The following is a 17,772-nucleotide window of genomic DNA, read 5'->3' as shown; positions in this document are numbered from 1 at the left end:
CACATGTGAGAGGAAGCAAGAGAGAGAGAGAGAAGGTGCCAGGGTCTTTTCAAGCAATGAGCTCTCGCAGGAACGAATAAAGAGAGAACTCATTCATTAATTCCCCCTCCCCCAGGGAGAGCATTAATCCATTCATGAGGGATCCACCCCCATGACTCAATCAGTCTCCAACACTGCCACATTGGAGATCAAATTTCCACATGAGTTTTGGAGGGGACAACACATCCAAACTCCATCAACTGGTAAGGGGATCTTAACCTTTGACTTGGTGTTGTCAGCACCACTCTCTCCCAAGTGAGCTAACCGGCCCTCCCTATATAGGGATCTAAACCCATGGCCTTGGTGTTATCAGCACCACACTCTCCCAAGTGAGCCATGTGCCAGCCCTACAGCTGCCATAACTCTAATACCTCCTCATATCACAACATCCCAGGAAAGAAGAAGAGATGGAGGCAGTTAGAAGGCAAACAAAACCAATGCCAACTTGTGCTCCACTTGCCCTCTTGACTCCTGCTTAACTTCATTCCTTGGCTTCACTATCTACTTACTCCTTAATCTTAGGAAAAGCTGTAAAAGGAACATAGGTTTCAGGGAGTCAATAATTTATTACAGCAGGTGGTTTCAGTTGTCTGAGCATTAAAATCACAAGACCCCCTGCCACCTCATGAATCACAAAGATACCTGGTGAATGATGTTATCAACTTATTTTTCTTAAGATGTTTCCCTAGAAGTTATTTCTAGTAACAGGGGCTTTGCTATGTAAACATTGTCTAACCTCAGAGAGTCAGAGCGCTCATCTGCTGACATCTGATTCTTCACAGTGTCCAGCTTTCCTGTATGAAAGCCACCCTGATTAATAAATACTGTTGTATGTCTCTGAATGGATCTGCCCATTTCCTTCCTCAGTCTCAAAGTACCATCTCAATTTGGAGGGCATTGTACTTTAACCCCCTTCTTGCACAGAGGCAAAAGACCTTGTGTGTCTTATGAACTTCCCCCTTTATCAGGGTGGAAAAACTTTTCTAGGACCCTTTACCAGATTTTCTCTCACATTTCACTACCCAGAACTGGGTACATGATATGCACCCCTAAACCAAATATAGGCAAAGAGAGAACTGGATTGTCATGGCTGGCTCAGACCAGAGAGAAGGATTGGGGTGTAGATATCAGTATTTCTAAACATTCCTTCAGTGATTTTAATATGCAGCAGGTTGAGATCCGATGATTTATGTCAATCTTGATTCTTCACCTTGGTCTGGGCATATTCTTACCCTATAAAAAGTAGAGTTCTATTAGCAAGGAAGAGTAGGCAGACTCCACAGCTGACAGTGTTCAGCAGAGGAACTTACAGGAGTAGAGCTAGAAAGACTTCCTCTGAAAAAGACCATATCTGAATTCTACAGGAGACATCATTCTCTTAGGTTCCTCCATGAATTTAATTAAATTCACAAGTGGTTGTTGAATTTACACTACTGTATGTGCAAGACCCTTTCGTGAGGAGGGGGTTAAAGTATAATGCCCTTCAAATTGAGGTGGTACTCTGAGACCAAGGAAAGAAGAAGGCAGGTCCATCCAGAGACATACAACAATATATATTAATCAGGGTGACTTAGGTACAGGAAAGCTGGACACAGTGAAGAATCAGACGTCAGCAGATGAGCGCTCTGACTCTCTGAGGTTAGACAATGTTTACATAGCAAAGCCCCTGTTACTAGAAATAACCCCAAGGAAACATCTTAAGAAAAATAAGTTGATAACATCATTCACCAGGTATCTTTGTGATTCATGGTGGGGGGAGGGGTCTTGTGATTTTAATGCTCAGACAACTGAAACCACCTGCTGTAATAAATTATTGACTTCCTGAAACCTATGTTTCTTTTACAGCTTTCCCTAAGATTAAGGTGTAAGTAGTTAGTGAAGCCAAGGAATGAAGTTAAGCAGGAGTCAACAGGGCAAGTGGAGAGGGCACAAAATGAGGTTCTGTTTACCCTGTATTGGGTGCCATATAAAGGAAGAACTGGGAGCAGAGCACAACTTTTCTTTACCTTGTGAGCAGGTTTCCTTATAACCATTCCTTCACTCAGCATCTAGCATGAGTATGTCTTCAATATTTAGTTACTGAGCACTTACAGCAAGGCAGTACATAAGTATTGGGCTTAAACACCAAACGAAGCAGGCAGTGTCTCCACTCAGCTGAAAATCACATTGGAAAATATGGCTGTTCTCTAGACAATGAAGGCAATAGAAAAGAAATAGCAGTTACAGTTTACTCCTTCCATGAATTAACAATTACTTGTTCACTTTTCGCTTTTTAAAGTTAAAATTTATTGAGTATGTACGTGTGCTAGACAGATACTGGTACACGGGACAGTCTTGATCACAGGCATAAAGCTTGTAGTCTAAGTGGGGGAGACGAGACTGAAGAAGTAAAAAGACAAATCAATATATTGTTCAAATTATGGTAAGTGACATGAAGGAAAAGAATAGGCTCTTTTGAGAATTACAGAGCAGTGTAGCTAGCAGTGTAGTTTAAATTAAAGAAGATCAGAAAAAGCTGTTTAAAATTAAATGGAGACAAGTCCATTCTAAAAATTTAGATTGGAACATATTCCTTCAAATTCTCAGTTTCTTTACTACCCTTTCCTCTAGCCAATTAGGCAAAATGTTTAACTTCTAGAAAGACCTATCATCTTGCATGAGATCCAGATAGGCAAGTGAAATGGATTGAGATGCTGATCTCAAAGAAGCTGCTTTCTCAAGACTGCTGGGCAAGCAATTTGCTCATAGATTGATGTTGCTTTGTCTTGCTTGTTATATTCTCCACTGCCTCTTAGTCCCTCCTTTCTCCATCTGTTTTCAGATATTCCTCTTCTACGTTCCATCTACTCCACTGCTGTTTGACCCTCCCCATTCTCTCTTGAAAATGTGAATTACACCTAAATACACATAGTAGTACTTGTGTACCCGTTCAAGAATTTAGATAAGAGAGCATTGTATCACAATATTGCGAACGTAACAATCTGAGAACCCTTCTTAAACTGCAAGCATATATGTCGGCTGTCTCCCAAGGGAGAAAAACAAAGAATCCTGACTTGTTCAGAGGTATGAATGATGTAACTTTACATTGAAAAGTTTTGAACTCAAACTGTGGGCTATAGACCAGGAGCGTTGATATTACATGGGAGCTTGTTAGAAATGCAGAATCTTGGGCCTATTGAAAAACCTATAGACTCAGAATCTGCATCTCAAAAAGACCCCCCGTTGTTTAATATATACATTAAAGTTTGAGAAGCACTGATGCAGGAATAATCTTACTTCTTTCACACCACTCTGATATTACATATTTAACTTTCCTGGAATAGCTATTTTTACTTTCTCAGTACTTTTCATCTATGAATATTTTCCAAGTTTCGATTTTCAATAGTTTAAAAGTTCTATACTCCTTTCTCCTTATCCCTCCTAGCAAATAATAGTATAGATCTTTAAGGTCTAGAACACTCTAGCTGATGGGAGTAATCCACTGCTTTTTCTTTAGCTAAGAGCCATATGACCTCAGTTAAAATTTATCTTTGCCTGCTAATGGAGCTATTAGACAGTGTTTGGTCCTTAAATGTAATAGATATTTGTATCTGTATCATTCTTGCTATAAGTCTAGCACTTTGAGAGGGAGTTTGGTGTTGTGTGAAATATCAACTCTGTTAATACTTGGCTTGAGCCTTGACAAGTCCCTGGATCTACTTTGGCTCCAGATAGTCATCTATAAATGTTCAGGTTTTATTATATATCAATAAAGACATATGCATATACACACACATATATACAAATATATGTGAATTTGTTTTTAAATATTGAACAGATATAAAACACAATTTATGAGATATGTAAGGTATAAGGCATCATGATACAATGAAATCTATGTGCCCACTGCCCAGTTTAAGTAAAAGAACACTACAATATGCCTTTAAAATTCTGTATATCCTTTCCTTTCCTGCTCCCTCAATCACTCGAGAATTTTATGATCATTTTCTTGCTTTTTCTTTAGTTTTACATTTGTAACCCTAAACTACATATTAATTTTTCAGGCTTTTGAAGTTTTATGTTAATCTTTCTGTATGTATCATTCTGTGATTTATTTTTTCACCTAGTGTTATTTTCCTGGCATTTATCTACATTGTTGTGTGTAGCTAAAACTCACTAATTTTTATTACTGTAGGTACTTCATAGAATGGACGAATATACCTTAATTTGGACATTTGGGTTACTTACAGATTTTTATTGTAAACAAAAGTACTGATAAGTCTTTGTGCTAATGCATAAGTACCTGAGTCTCTTTATAGCAGTGGTTCTCAATACTCACTGGGAGCTTTAAAATTTAATGTCTGGAAGTGGGGCCCAGGCAACTCTTATTTGACAAGCACACTAGGTGATTCTAATGTGTAGTTCAGATCTACTGCTTTGGAGCACATGCCTAGGAGTGGAATTACTGAGTCATAGGTTACATGTATCTTTAACTTCACTAGATAATGTCAAATGTTTTATGTGATTGTACTAACTTATGCTTTTTCCAAAGGCATGTGTTCCAGTAGCTTCACATCCTTTTACATATAATTCACACTGCCTCGACAACAAATAAAGTGAATACTTGACAATATGCTGATGCCTGTATAAGTTTTTTTGTCCTTTATGTCTTCATTTTTTTTGTCTTTTATTTACTGATTTTTAGTTTTGGACACAGATTGTTATTACATGTGTTGCAGTTATCTTCTCTCAATTTGTGGACTGTCATTTCACTGTCATCAATGACCACAAGTTCTTAATTTTAACATGGTCAAGTCTACCAATTTCTCTTTTGATTTGCAATTTTGCATCTTGTTTAACAAAATCCTTCCTGTCCTGAGGTAAAAGACATTCTCTAATACTGTCTTCTGAAAGTTCTATAGTTTTTGTCTTTCACATTTAGGTATTCAATCCATGTGGAATTCATTCTGCATGCGGTGGGAGATAGGGGCTCAATTTTCTCCTTTCTGTAATGGACAACAAAATGTCCCACCATCATTTATTCCGTTTATCTTTTCCCCACTGACTTGCCATGCCATACCTGTAATAAAACAAGAGCCACATTTGTATGGATGTGTTTTCTGGCTCTCAGTCTTGTTTCACTGATCTATTTACTTATCTTTGCACCAATGCAGTGCTTCTCTAAAATTCTTGATAAGGAAACTCCTTCCATCTTCCAAGGTGTGTCTTGGCTATTAGCCTATTGTTCTTCCATATAATTTTAGAATCAGTTTGTCAAGTTCTACAGAAACAAAACAAAACCAAAACAGTTGTGATTTTGACTGCAATTGCACGAATCTTTAAATTTGAGAATAACTGTCATTTCTACCTTATTATGTGTTCTTATGCGGAAATATGAAATATTCCTCCACCTATTTAGGCCTTTTTTTTTTTTTTTTTTTTTTTAATCTTTTTGGTGGCTGGCTACTACCAAGATCAAACACTGGACCTTGGTGTTATCAGCACTACACTATAACCAACTGAGCTAACGGGCCAGCCTTGGGCCTTCGTAGTTTTATAATTTTCTCCATTAAGATTTTATACATCTTGTATTAGCCAGCCTAGCCTGCCATTACAGAATACCATAGACTGGTGGCTTAAATAACATTTTCTCAGTTTTAGAGGCTGGAAGTCTGAAACCAGGGTGCCAACATGGTCACGTTCTGCTGAGAGCCCTCTTCCTGGCTTGCAGACAGCTGCCTTCCTGTGTCCTCACATGACAGAGACAGCTCTGGTGTCTCTTCCTTTTCTATTAAGAACACCAGTTCTACTGGATCAAGGCTCCACTCTTATGGCCTCATTTAGCATTAATCACCTCCTAAAAACCCTATCTCCAAATAGTCACATGGGAGGTTAGGGCTTCAATATAAGAATTTGGGGGGGGATGTAAATCCATCCATAGCATATCTTTTATTAGAGTTAGTCCTTAATACTAAATATCTTTGATTTTATGATGAATGGTTTTATTTTTCTTATTAGTATCTTATTACCTTTCTTATTATTATACACTTTTAAATATTTTGTGGTATACAGACTTGAAATTAATTGTTATATGATTTTCTAAGAACTTGTTTTTGTACAGAAGACAGCAAATAACACCTAAGAATATTATCATCAAATGTCAACTTTTTTGGAAATTTCTTTATTTCAGACTTATACTATACTACACAGAGTCACATGATCCTCAAAATCTAGGTTTACAACTGATCATCACATGAGCTCCCTTATCCATTTACACATATTAGACAGTGGGAAAAAACAATTCTGTACCATATTTTAGTAGTTACACGATTAGTAAGCAACAGAGAAGTGAAAGCTGAAGAACTCCCAATGCATTACACATAGGATAACCACTCTCAAACATAAGAAGCTAGACAATAAAGGAAAATTTCCCATTCAGTCACTGAAAAATGCTAAAGGCAATTAACTTATGACAAGATTAAATGCTTTAAGTTAGTACATAACCTATTGGGCAAAAAAACCTGCTACACAGGTTGGTATTTTTGAACTTAAATATTGTAGTATGAGACTATCCAGTTATCTGATGTTAATAATACAGAAAATTTTAAGACCGGGTTCTCAAAGCAGTTGCTTGATATTTTTGTAAAATGTCTGGTGTACTCAGAGTGCTTTATTCATTTATCTTTTTTTCTTTCATAAGGTTTAGTGGGACTGTGCAATGCTGGAGCAATAATCCAGAATGTCCTGAATAGTGAATTCCATTGTAACACCAGATCCAGGGTAACAGCGAGCTATCAAACCCTCAAAGTGCTTGTACTGGCGTATAAATTCATCTTGCATGGAGTGCCACACCACCTATTATAGAAAAGAAAATAAAAGTCATTAAACCATGAATGGAAATAATACATAATCAAGTATGCAGAAATAATGTCAAGACATATTCTAAGAATTTGGTATAGCATAGTAGTTAAGAACATGCATTCTGGAGCCAGAATCCTACCTCTTTCTACTTACAAGATTTGTGACTTCACTGTTACATCCTTGCTCTGTGTCTAAAGTTCCTCGTCTATAAAGGGGAGTAACAATAATACCTTCCTCATAAGTTTCTTGTCAGAATTAAATGAGTGAATGTATGTAAAGTGCTTCAAATGTGTTTGACACAAGTAAGCATTCATTACATTTTAGCTATTATTATATATACCTCAATACCCAACACAGTTGTGGACATGCACAATTATGTATGGAACAAAGACTAGTGAGTAAATGAAATGAAACAGTTAATGCTTAAGTTTCATTTCAGATAAAGTTTAAATTTTTCTTTATCTAAAACTGATGATGCAAAACATTGCTTTATGCCATGGAAGACACCAAGATGAGCAACTCACTGCAATCAAGCGATTTATAATCTAGCAGTGGAGACTAACATGCACACACCTATCAAAACAGAATTTGATACATTGACATAATAGCTAATATTAATGCGAGGGGATCTCAAAAAGTTCGTGGAAAGATAGAATTAAAAGATAATACGAATCTTTCCATGAACTTTTTGAAGACTAGATTACATTTACTGAGGCTTATTCCATATCAACTCAGTGTAAAGTGCTTTATGTATATTATCCTATTTAAGTCTCATGATGACTTGGTAAGAGTGGGTGCTATGATCAATCATCACTTCTATTTTGACAGCTGAGGGAATGTATTCTTCCAGGAGTTTCTCCTGTAAACCTTAAATTTCATGAATTCTAAATTGTCAAATTATTCCCTAAATAGTGTAAGACTAATTACTGTTCCCTAAACAGTAAAGCACGTTTTTCTTCTATCTAGAATGCTACTCTCCCCACCCCCGCTGTACCTGTTAAAATACTATCTGGCTTTTCAAGGTTAACATAAACGCAATATCCCTTATGAAGCCTTCCATAATGTTAAAATTGAATTACTTTCACTCATCTCTGGGTCTTTCAGTATGGTTTATAAAGAATAATGGCTTAATATGGGGTTTATATCTGGCTCCACCACCCATTAGCTATGGTATACTGGTCATTTTACTACAATTACTCCACCTCTCTAATCTTTGATTTTCTTATCTATAAAATGGCAATGACAGTACAATAGTGTCCAATATACGGGAGAGGTAACATTACTACTTTTCAAATAAAAAAAATTGAGGAATGAAGAGGTTAAGTAACTTGCCTGACATCATGCTGCTTAATTTGGAGCTGGACCATGAACGCAGTTCTAACTCCAACCCCATGCTCAAAACCACTCCACTGTAGTATACTATATTCCATTTACTCATTACCCCCAAATCTTTTTTAAAAAAAGAAAGAAAAAAACCCCAACCAACAGAAAGGAAACAAAGTTAATGCTTCACCATTAATATGACAGAAATACAAAATAAGCATGAATAGCCATATAAGCTTATTAAATATTATTCCTTTCTTCCTCACAATTCATGGAATTTTCTTCCTGCTCTGGATCTGCAGAATTTCTAGAGGAATATTTAGAGATAAGCAGTACATATAATTATCTTCCAGCCAGGATGACCAAAAGAATCAAGCATACCTGAAGTAAGTTCTCCTCTTCACATAAGTGTTTGTCAACCTTCTTGTAGAGGTTGTCTAGACCTTTTTTTACTTCCTTTCCAGGATACTCTTTAATAACTTTACGAAGCTCTTGTTTGTTAAATGCAAGTTGGTAGCTTACTTCCTCCTCTCTTATACCCTGTGCTACTCGAGCCTCAACGCCTTCAAAGAAATGCTTCAAGGAAATGAAAAGAAATATTGGCTAAGAACTGCTTTTACTGTCACTTAAATTTTTTAAAAATCTGATTACAAAATAGTATATATTCACTGTGTAAAAACCAGTGTGTGAAAGTATAATGAATAAAATAACAATCACCTATTATCACACCCCTCAACAGATAACCATTAGATTTCCATAAGATATCCAACAGATAACCATAAGATTAGATTTCCTTCTAATCTTTTGAGGTGTGAATATATAAATGAGATTATAATTTCATATGTTGCATTTTCCATTTAATATCATATTTTTTCCTAACTATAAATTTTAAAGGCTGCATAATATTCTATCCAATGAATTAACCATAATTAGTTTGTTCATTCCTCCAGTTTTGGATATTTAATATCCTTCCCTTTTTTGGGAGAATTGTTAAAATCTAGTCAGATTTTTAAAATATCTATTATAAATACATTTATAATAAACATCTTCTGTATATATGTATTTACCCACATTGCTGATTACTTTCCACAATAAATTTCTAGGACGATAATTACTCAATTGAGGAGTATAACTATAAGCATACTGAAGATTCTTCAGATATACAAATTGCTTCCCAGGAAAGCTCAATCAATTTATGTTTCTTTCTTTCTTTTTTTAATTTTAATTTTATAAATTTTATCATTACACAATGTAAATATTTTCAATCAATTTATGTTTCTGTCAACAGTGTGTGACAGCTACTTCACCATACTATCATCGGCATTATTGCTGATTGCTGCCAGAGTGAAATAGGTTTATTTGTTGTTTTATTTCAAATTCTTTGGCTATAAATGAAGTTAACCTCCTTTATATATTTAGTAGTCATTCAGAATCCTTGCCCATTTATAAATTAGGGTCTTAGTGTTTTTCTTATCTATTTTTAAAATATCTTTTATATTAAATATACTGACTCTGCTGTATTATTACAAATATTCTTCACAGATTGTCTTTTAAATATGCAGTTTTATTGATTGGCATGCCTATATTTGAGCACTATATGATTTAATACTGACAAGCCCCAATCCCCTCTCATTACTTTTTTCTTAAATTTTCTTAGCATAAATAAATTAAAAAATAAAAATAAAAAAATTAAAATAAAATTTTCTTAGCAATTATTTTACTCTTCATTATTTTTTTGATAAATTTAGTCCTGTTTCTTTTAAAATTTTGTTTCTACATAAGCTTTTAATTGGTTATTCCTGGCATACAAGAAATAATTGTTTTTTGATATATTTATTTTGAATCCTGCCAATAATTTTACCAGAGACCAATAATTTCAAAGTATCATATACAAGTAATGATAATTTTGACTTTCCTTTCCATATCTCTTATTTGTGTTCCGGGTCTTGTTACACTGGCTAGAGATTCAATAAAAACGTTAAATAATAAAGGATCTGGTAATGTTTCTGCTTTAAATTTGACTTCAAGGGAATGCCTCTGATGTTGCAGTTAAGTATTATGAAGGCTTTGAGCATGAGATAGACTTTTTATCCAATTAAAGAAATATCTGTCTGTTCTTAAGTTTAATAAAGAATTGGTTCTGTATTTGATTAAATGTCTTTTAAGTATTTGAACTGTTGATAAATGCATATTCTTTATGTGACTCTAATTTCAAGTTAAAAACTTATAAAGGATGACTAATCATATTGTTTGAAGGGTCCATTTAAGCTTCCACTATGTTGTAAGATTCTCTAAAACCATCACTTTTTAACTTTAATTATCAGACTTGCTAGGGGAAATGACTCAAGTCAGGAAAGAAAAGGAAAGGAAAAGGCAATGTACAAAACAATTTTTGGTTTTCCTTTTATCTTGATATGATTATGTTTGTGAAATTTTCACCTGAACTAGGCATAAAGGTTGGCTATTTATGAAATAAGAAACGGGAAAGAGTCTGGTATATTGGAAAAGCCTAATCTAAATTCATCGCTCAGTGTTGCTATTTATAAGCTATTATAACGTCTGGCAAGTTTATTTACTTTGTTTCTTCATTTGAAAATGGGGATAATACTATCTTAGCTCACATCATTATTCATAAGAATGAAAAGAAATACTGTGTATAGAGCTTCTAGAAATGTCTGGTACACTGGAAGTTTCAATAACTGAGTCCTTCCTTCCTTATCTCCCCACATCAATACATAAGCAAATTAAGATAAATGTCTGTATGTTATTCATATGTAAACAGATGTATACAGGTTCAAAACCAGGAAAAATAATGAAAATATATTTACATTTAGTTTTTCAAGAGGTTGTCCTAAAGAGTAAATGACATAAGACTGAAGATGATCTGTGTATTTTTGCTTGGCTTCTTTTTTTTCAGCTTCTAGACATGAGATTTTCAAACGAGAAAGAGTTGCAAAAATATGGTGGAAGTTTTCCATCATAACCACATCCCTGGGTGTCTTCTGACTTTCATTTGCTACTTTCTCCACTAAAATCAAAACAGAAAAAATAACATCTTTGATATAAGTATGACCATATTTAGCTATAAAACATTTATATCATTATTTTTTTTTATTTGTAAGTTTAAGAATTAAGCACATTTCTGGACTTAATAAAATAAACTGTACTGGAAGGTATTCACATCTACCTGAAAAGTCATCCTGAAACAGACCCACGTATATATGGAAACTGAGTATATTATAAAGGTGGCTTTTAAAATCAGCAGGAAAATGATGAATTATTCAAAATGTGTTCGGGCAACCAGCTAGTCCTTTTTTTTTTTTTTTGGTGGCTGGCCAGTATAGGGATTGAACCCTTTACCCTGGTTGTTATCAGCACCACACTCTAACCAGCTGAGCTAACCAGTCAGCCCCCAGCTGGTCCTTTTGAATACACTAAATTCAGATTCCTATTTCATGTCTTTCAGCCAAAGTCTAAATTGTTTGAGTACTTAAAATACAAAAAGCAAACACATAAATACAATTATTAAGTACTAAATTTAGGAAATGCAGCTAATTAAAAAAAAAATAATTTTGCGATAGTGTGACCTTTCTAAGAATGGTCCACAAGTTACAAGCCATAAAGGGAAAGATGGATAAATGTGACATAAAACTTGAATACTCCTGTACAGTAAAGACACTGTAAACGAAATCAATGAAATAAAAATTAAAATAATGAGATAATTTATAGCCTATTAGGTTGACAAAGAATAAAAAAACTGATAATATGTAGTAATACCCACCATTGGTACAGGTGTACTGGAAATTTACACCAACTGCTCATTGCACTAACGGGTATAAGCTTTTTATATTGCAATTTGACAAAAGCCTTGAGATAAACACAAGTTCTAGTAATTTGCCCTAAGGAAATTATTTGACAGGTATAAAAGATATATGAACTGGAAACAAACTAAATGCCCATTAATAGAAGATTTGGTAAATAAATGATACATGAAAGACTATGCTACCATTAAAAATGATTATGGTTATCTATATTAATTGACAAGACACTAGGATTATAGAGTCAAGGTGCTTCCAAAACAGTGTATAAGGTGTGTGATAAAATTTTTATATGAAAGAACATATACACAATACATGCATATACAAGGGTACTTCAAAGAGTTCATGGAAAAATATAATTAAAAGATAATATGACTCTTTCCATGAACTTCCTGAAGTACCCCGGTATACAAGAGAGGGAGAGAGACATTGAATAGTTTGTAAGAATAAAAAGTAAATGTTATCTCTGTACAATGAGATTACAAATTATCGTTATTTTCTTCTTGATTTTTAGAATTTATTTCCAATTTTTTTGGGTATGTAATGAATATATATTACTCTAGAATCAGATAAAGCAAAGCAGCTTTGAATTTTAAAGGAAAAATCAGCCATACAAACACTCAAACATGAAATTTACCTATCACTTCCTTAGACTTTCTTCCAATGAAAACGTGTTACTTGCAGTTGGCAAGAAGACTGAACTTCTGTCAACTTTTTAGCTTTTAAAATTCCTGAATTTATGTGATCAAATCATTTATTTCAAATTAAATGTCACATCCAAATTGTTTCTGTAACTTAACTGTGGGATCTAACTAAGGAAGACTGTGAGTTATAATATTTTAGCACTAATCTCCCTTGTGTAAAAGAATGAAATCTGAGGATTAAAGAAGTGAATTGATTTGCTCCTGCTCATCATCTCCAGAAGGCACTTATTAAAATGCAAATGAAATCTGGGAGGTCATTTTTTGTGTTTAAAAAATGATTTTCAATTCTGCATAGTGGTAAGCCCATATGAACTCTAAAACGCAAGTGGTTTCTGATAAATATGAATAAGTTTTATGTACTGCTTATTTTTCAAATTCAAGATATCTTTGACTTCAGAAAATCTAGAAAAAGACTATAGAATATGGAAAATAATACACATATCAGTCTCCAACTTCCAAGTTTCCAGAAATAATAAAAACAATAACCACAAAAATTCTTTAGAACATAACAAAAGCTTACCATTAACAAACACTCCTCTGATGAGTTTGGTATATGCTTTATCTAGATCTCCACGACGCTCAGCATTTTTAAAAATTGATTCTGCGAGTCCAGCAAATTCTTCAAATTCAGCAACAAATGGAAGAATTCCTACTTTACTTTTCTTTGAGATCTTTACTTCTTCCATTTGCCTTATTTGATTACTCTAGTTAGGCAGAAAGCAAGGGAGAGAAATAGTCAAGCAACTTATAAACTACAATTAATTATAAACAAATGTACACATCATAGAGGCAGGATGCTATGTAGTACCTAGAACATTTTGGATGCCTCCTAATTGAAGATGAATCACAACAGGCATAACTAAGAAGACTAATTCTATAGATTAAAAAGTTTTATTTAAGAAAATAAAATCAAGGAAAAAAATTCCAAATTTTAAAACAAAGTAGAATCAAGGTTTGTGAACTTTAAGTCTCTGTTCAAAGTAAAAACAATCAATACACACTTCTATCATTTATGAAAGACAAGTACAAGGCAATTGCTCATTTTGGGTCAGAGCAGAACAGATACCATAGCACATATAGGATCTCTCCAGGTTATTTTTGGTTGGTGGCCATGTGGCCAAGTTTGAGAACCATGTCCATTTCCAATTCTTATTGGTGTAAAATTTCTATTTGGATAGACAAATTCTCTATTTTGGGGGTGTAGTAACAGAGAGAGAAAACAGGCGTTTCTATTGTGGATTTGTATTATATAGTTTTTTCCCATATGTTTATTAGTTATTACTATAAGTTAGTTCAGCAAAGTGCTTGCACATGATGGTGACTAAGTGCAAAAAGGATGTTTCACATATACAGGATCCAGACATCTGGATTTAAAAAAATCCATGGATTCCATTATGGTTCTATGTAATTCTTAGGGGATCTAGATATACAGTAAGAATTACGCTAACAAATGCTGTCTGGATCATTGCAACTTCTACCTAAAATTTCATTGTATTGAGATTTTGGGTGTATAACTTGAAAACCATATGACATATGGATTAGAAAAATAATTACTTTTAGGCTATAGGCATTAGTATAAGAAAGCCTGGTTGAGTACTGTTAGTTATTTCATGTTATCTTTACTAATGTTCTATTTCATCATTATTGATAACTATGAGGCGTAAAATTGCATACAGTAGAGAAGGTAAGACTGAAGACTGCAGGTGCTAGAACCAGACTTCCTGGTTTTGAATACCAGCTCCATCACTTCTTAACTGTTGACCTGGGGAAAGTATAACTTCACCTCTGGAAGCACCTACCTTATGGGGGGTATATGTGTGAGGATTAGATGAGATGGTATGTACAAAATGCTTAGACCCGTGCCTGACACATAGTAAGCACTTATCTATTAATGCTGGTCTATTTTTACTAAGCTGCATGCAGATTTTTGTTCTTTGTGGCATTTAAATGTACAGCATATATATCAAAATCTACATATCCTTGAACATTAATAGGAAATGTTCTAAATGATAGTTGTCCTCTCTGGCTTTGTGACCAGTAGGATAGAAATAGTGCAGTCATTTAAAATGAAAAGAGCTATCAACGAACAAATTCTGACAAAAACCATCCAAATTTCTCTCAAGCTATAGGTATACATTATTCCTAGTTAGTTGCCCAATCATACTGCCATCATAAAGACATGGAGGTTGTTCAATGTTTAAGACTACAACTTTGATGAGAGCCACATATCACTTGTCTGTCCTTTGTCCATGGCAATTTAATTAAATCATATCATTCTCAAAGGTTTAGGAGCACAAATCTATATCACTATAGTGTGAGGAACCTTGAAAAGCAAGTTAAGAAACATACTGGAGTGCACAGTCCAGCCTGGTAGCAACTTATTGTATAAGTTACTTTCTAATTTTAGCCCTGGTTCAGGTTAGGCTAGCTTTCTTAGCCCTGTTCTTGAAGAACATCAGATACTTTGGACTTGGGCATCAGATGAAACAGCCAAACTCAGGCGCTGTTTCATTTTCTGCAGCCATCTGGCATTCATGTTTTTTTTGCTCAATACACACAGACCCATTCATTATCTTTTCAACTTTCTTATGCCCTAGGTCCTGCTCTTGTCTCAAATACCAAAACATACAACTCATTGAGCACATACACTCTACCAGACACCATGAGAAGAACCGAATTAAAATAAGTGAGAGGGATAACAGGTGGCAGAAGAGCAATCCTTCTCTTTAGATATCTAAATATGTTTAGATATTTACAATCATTCTTTAGATATACATGCAATTTAGGAGAAAATGTGAATTTACACTTTTGTTTAAGTTACTTCATTTCTCTATTGCACTGTCTTGAGAGAAACATGACCATTCTCTAATAAGCTATTATTAATTACTACTACTATCATCATGACCACTGCCACCTCCAGGACCATTATAAGCTATCAATTAATAAGAAGCTCTTATTCTGTGCTAGGCAATGTGCTAAGCACTTCATCTGAACCCACTTCTACATCTACCTGACACCACATCCTAGGTTCTACTGGGTTTAGAGGTATTATTTGAAGTTATATTTTACTGATAAGAGCAACTAAGCCTTCATATTCTGTAACTGTATAGTGTCCTTATGATTTAGTGCTCCAACTGTGGCCCACGGGACTCATTTACTTAGCCTTTGGTAGCTCTTCCTTTTCTTTTTGGTTGTCAGCCTGCAGTCAGACCTTCCTGGTTTATCACCACTTCTGGAAAGGTAGAGGGGTGTGGACGAGGGGGGAGATAGACCCTACATGGGCAAATTTCACAGTATTTCAAATACCAAGTGAAATAATTTTGGTGGGGAAGGAGGATTAATGTTAATCCAAGTTTCTACTGTGCACCTAGATTACTATTATACTCTCAAAAACTCAATAAATATTTTTTAAAAGTATAAAAAAATGACATGGGTGAGAAGGGGTGGACTAACAGGTACAAAACTATGCTATCTACCCTAAGTGAATCATTGTGCAGTGTATGCATGTATTGAAACAACACACTGTACCCCACAAATACATAAAAATAAATAAAATTGAAAAAAAGAAAAAGAAAAAAAATGACGTGTACTTTAATTGCCCTTAACATTTTTATCTCCCATTATTCTATGGAGATATAAGAGCTGGATTTAACTTAGCGGTTACATAGTAGAAATATTCAAATGATATACGTCCACTACTTTTACATAATTAAGTGCATCAATAAAATAAAACTTTTTTTTAAGGTCCGGGCCCATCCCAATTCATACATATAAGTTTACCAAAAACTAACAGACAATAAGAATGTTGTTAATAATTTTTTATCCTATTTGAAGGAGGAAAATGATGATCAGTGGAAGTTATTATAAGAACAATGTATTCTTAAAGCAATATGATTATTAAAGCTATTAAACTATTAAATATTTAAAATAAATAATTTAAACAATCATTGAAAATAATCAAATTAATTTTCTTATTGGCATATACTGAAAGAAGAAGAACAACAATAAATCCAAGTGATAGTTTCAACTGTTTCATTAAATCAATGGTCACTGATAAGCAAACTGAGATGTCAGTTACCCACTGGATCTCTTAAGCAGCTGCTGCCACTATGCCACCTATTCCAGAACTCACCACTATCCAACTAACTCTGTTCATACAGATTGCTGCCAACACCTGCTTTAAAGCTTTGGGGAACATAAAGAATAGATCCCCAATAGAAAACTGTAGATCTCCTGATTTAAATACATTTACTTATTTTTTGCAATGAATAGAATTCTAAGTTGTTTTTTAAAAAAACTTACAATGCATTTGTCAAAGTTCCTTTTGACAGTCACCAAAACATTTCCCAATGTAGTACTTAGAAAAGAAGCAGGGTCCACGTTTTGTGCAGTCCACACATGATGACTCATCTTGACTAGCATGTAAAGGGAATTAAAGCTATCAATTTTATCTCCTAATGCAATTAGGTTGTTCAGTTCTGGCTCAATGCAGCGAAATATTTTAATCATCATTTGGCGGATCATATCTTTCCTGTTTAGAACACATACAAAACATAGAAAGTTATTACAAGCTTCAGGTGAATTCACCTTTAATCTACTGGATGTGTACAAAATGGCTAAAATTTGATATTTGATAACTAAAAATGTCCAAATATGAACTAATTATTCTACAGCAGTTTTCAATATAAAAACGTTTTATTGAAGTTAAGTTCTATCACTCAAATTAGGTTTATGTCATTTCTAAGGCTGGGTTTCTTAAATGTGCTTTCTGATTTCTCAGAATACATTGCAATTTAAAGCCTACCTCCAACCAACAAACTTCAGAATTGATTGCATTTTTTTGTGATTACTGGAGCAAAGAAGAGTTGAAGAGCTTTAAAACAGGACCAACTTGAATCCAGTAAAATGTCTGATGAGACAATGGACACACATGTTGGTGCTCTGAGTGCTGTCAGGTTACTGAAAATCCTCTGGACCCCTCAATGAGCAGCACTCCTCCATGCTTCAATTTGAAGTTTATTTTTTCCAAAATAAACAATAGAGTGTAA

General features: G+C 34.2%; 1 protein-coding gene across 12 annotated transcripts in view; it reads right to left on the bottom strand.

Moving 5' to 3' along the window:
* Positions 1-6,180: 6,180 nt before the first annotated feature.
* Positions 6,181-17,772, bottom strand: part of EXOC1 (exocyst complex component 1) — a 51,243-nt gene continuing 39,651 nt past the window's right edge. For all 12 annotated transcript variants that reach the window (XM_063107657.1, XM_063107656.1, XM_063107658.1 and 9 more), the window contains 5 exons: positions 17,027-17,255; positions 13,245-13,428; positions 11,031-11,230; positions 8,584-8,778; positions 6,181-6,873 (listed from right to left, as the gene is read on the bottom strand). In XM_063107657.1, coding sequence (XP_062963727.1) covers positions 6,721-6,873; positions 8,584-8,778; positions 11,031-11,230; positions 13,245-13,428; positions 17,027-17,255 — 961 coding nt within the window. In that variant the 3' untranslated portion in view covers positions 6,181-6,720. The remainder of the gene's footprint in view (positions 6,874-8,583; positions 8,779-11,030; positions 11,231-13,244; positions 13,429-17,026; positions 17,256-17,772) is intronic.

This window comes from Cynocephalus volans, chromosome 9 (genome assembly GCF_027409185.1).
Source record: "Cynocephalus volans isolate mCynVol1 chromosome 9, mCynVol1.pri, whole genome shotgun sequence".
Lineage (NCBI taxonomy): Eukaryota > Metazoa > Chordata > Mammalia > Dermoptera > Cynocephalidae > Cynocephalus > Cynocephalus volans.
The sequence above is the reverse complement of the archived record's forward strand: the minus strand, read 5'-3'. Positions and strand labels throughout refer to the sequence as shown.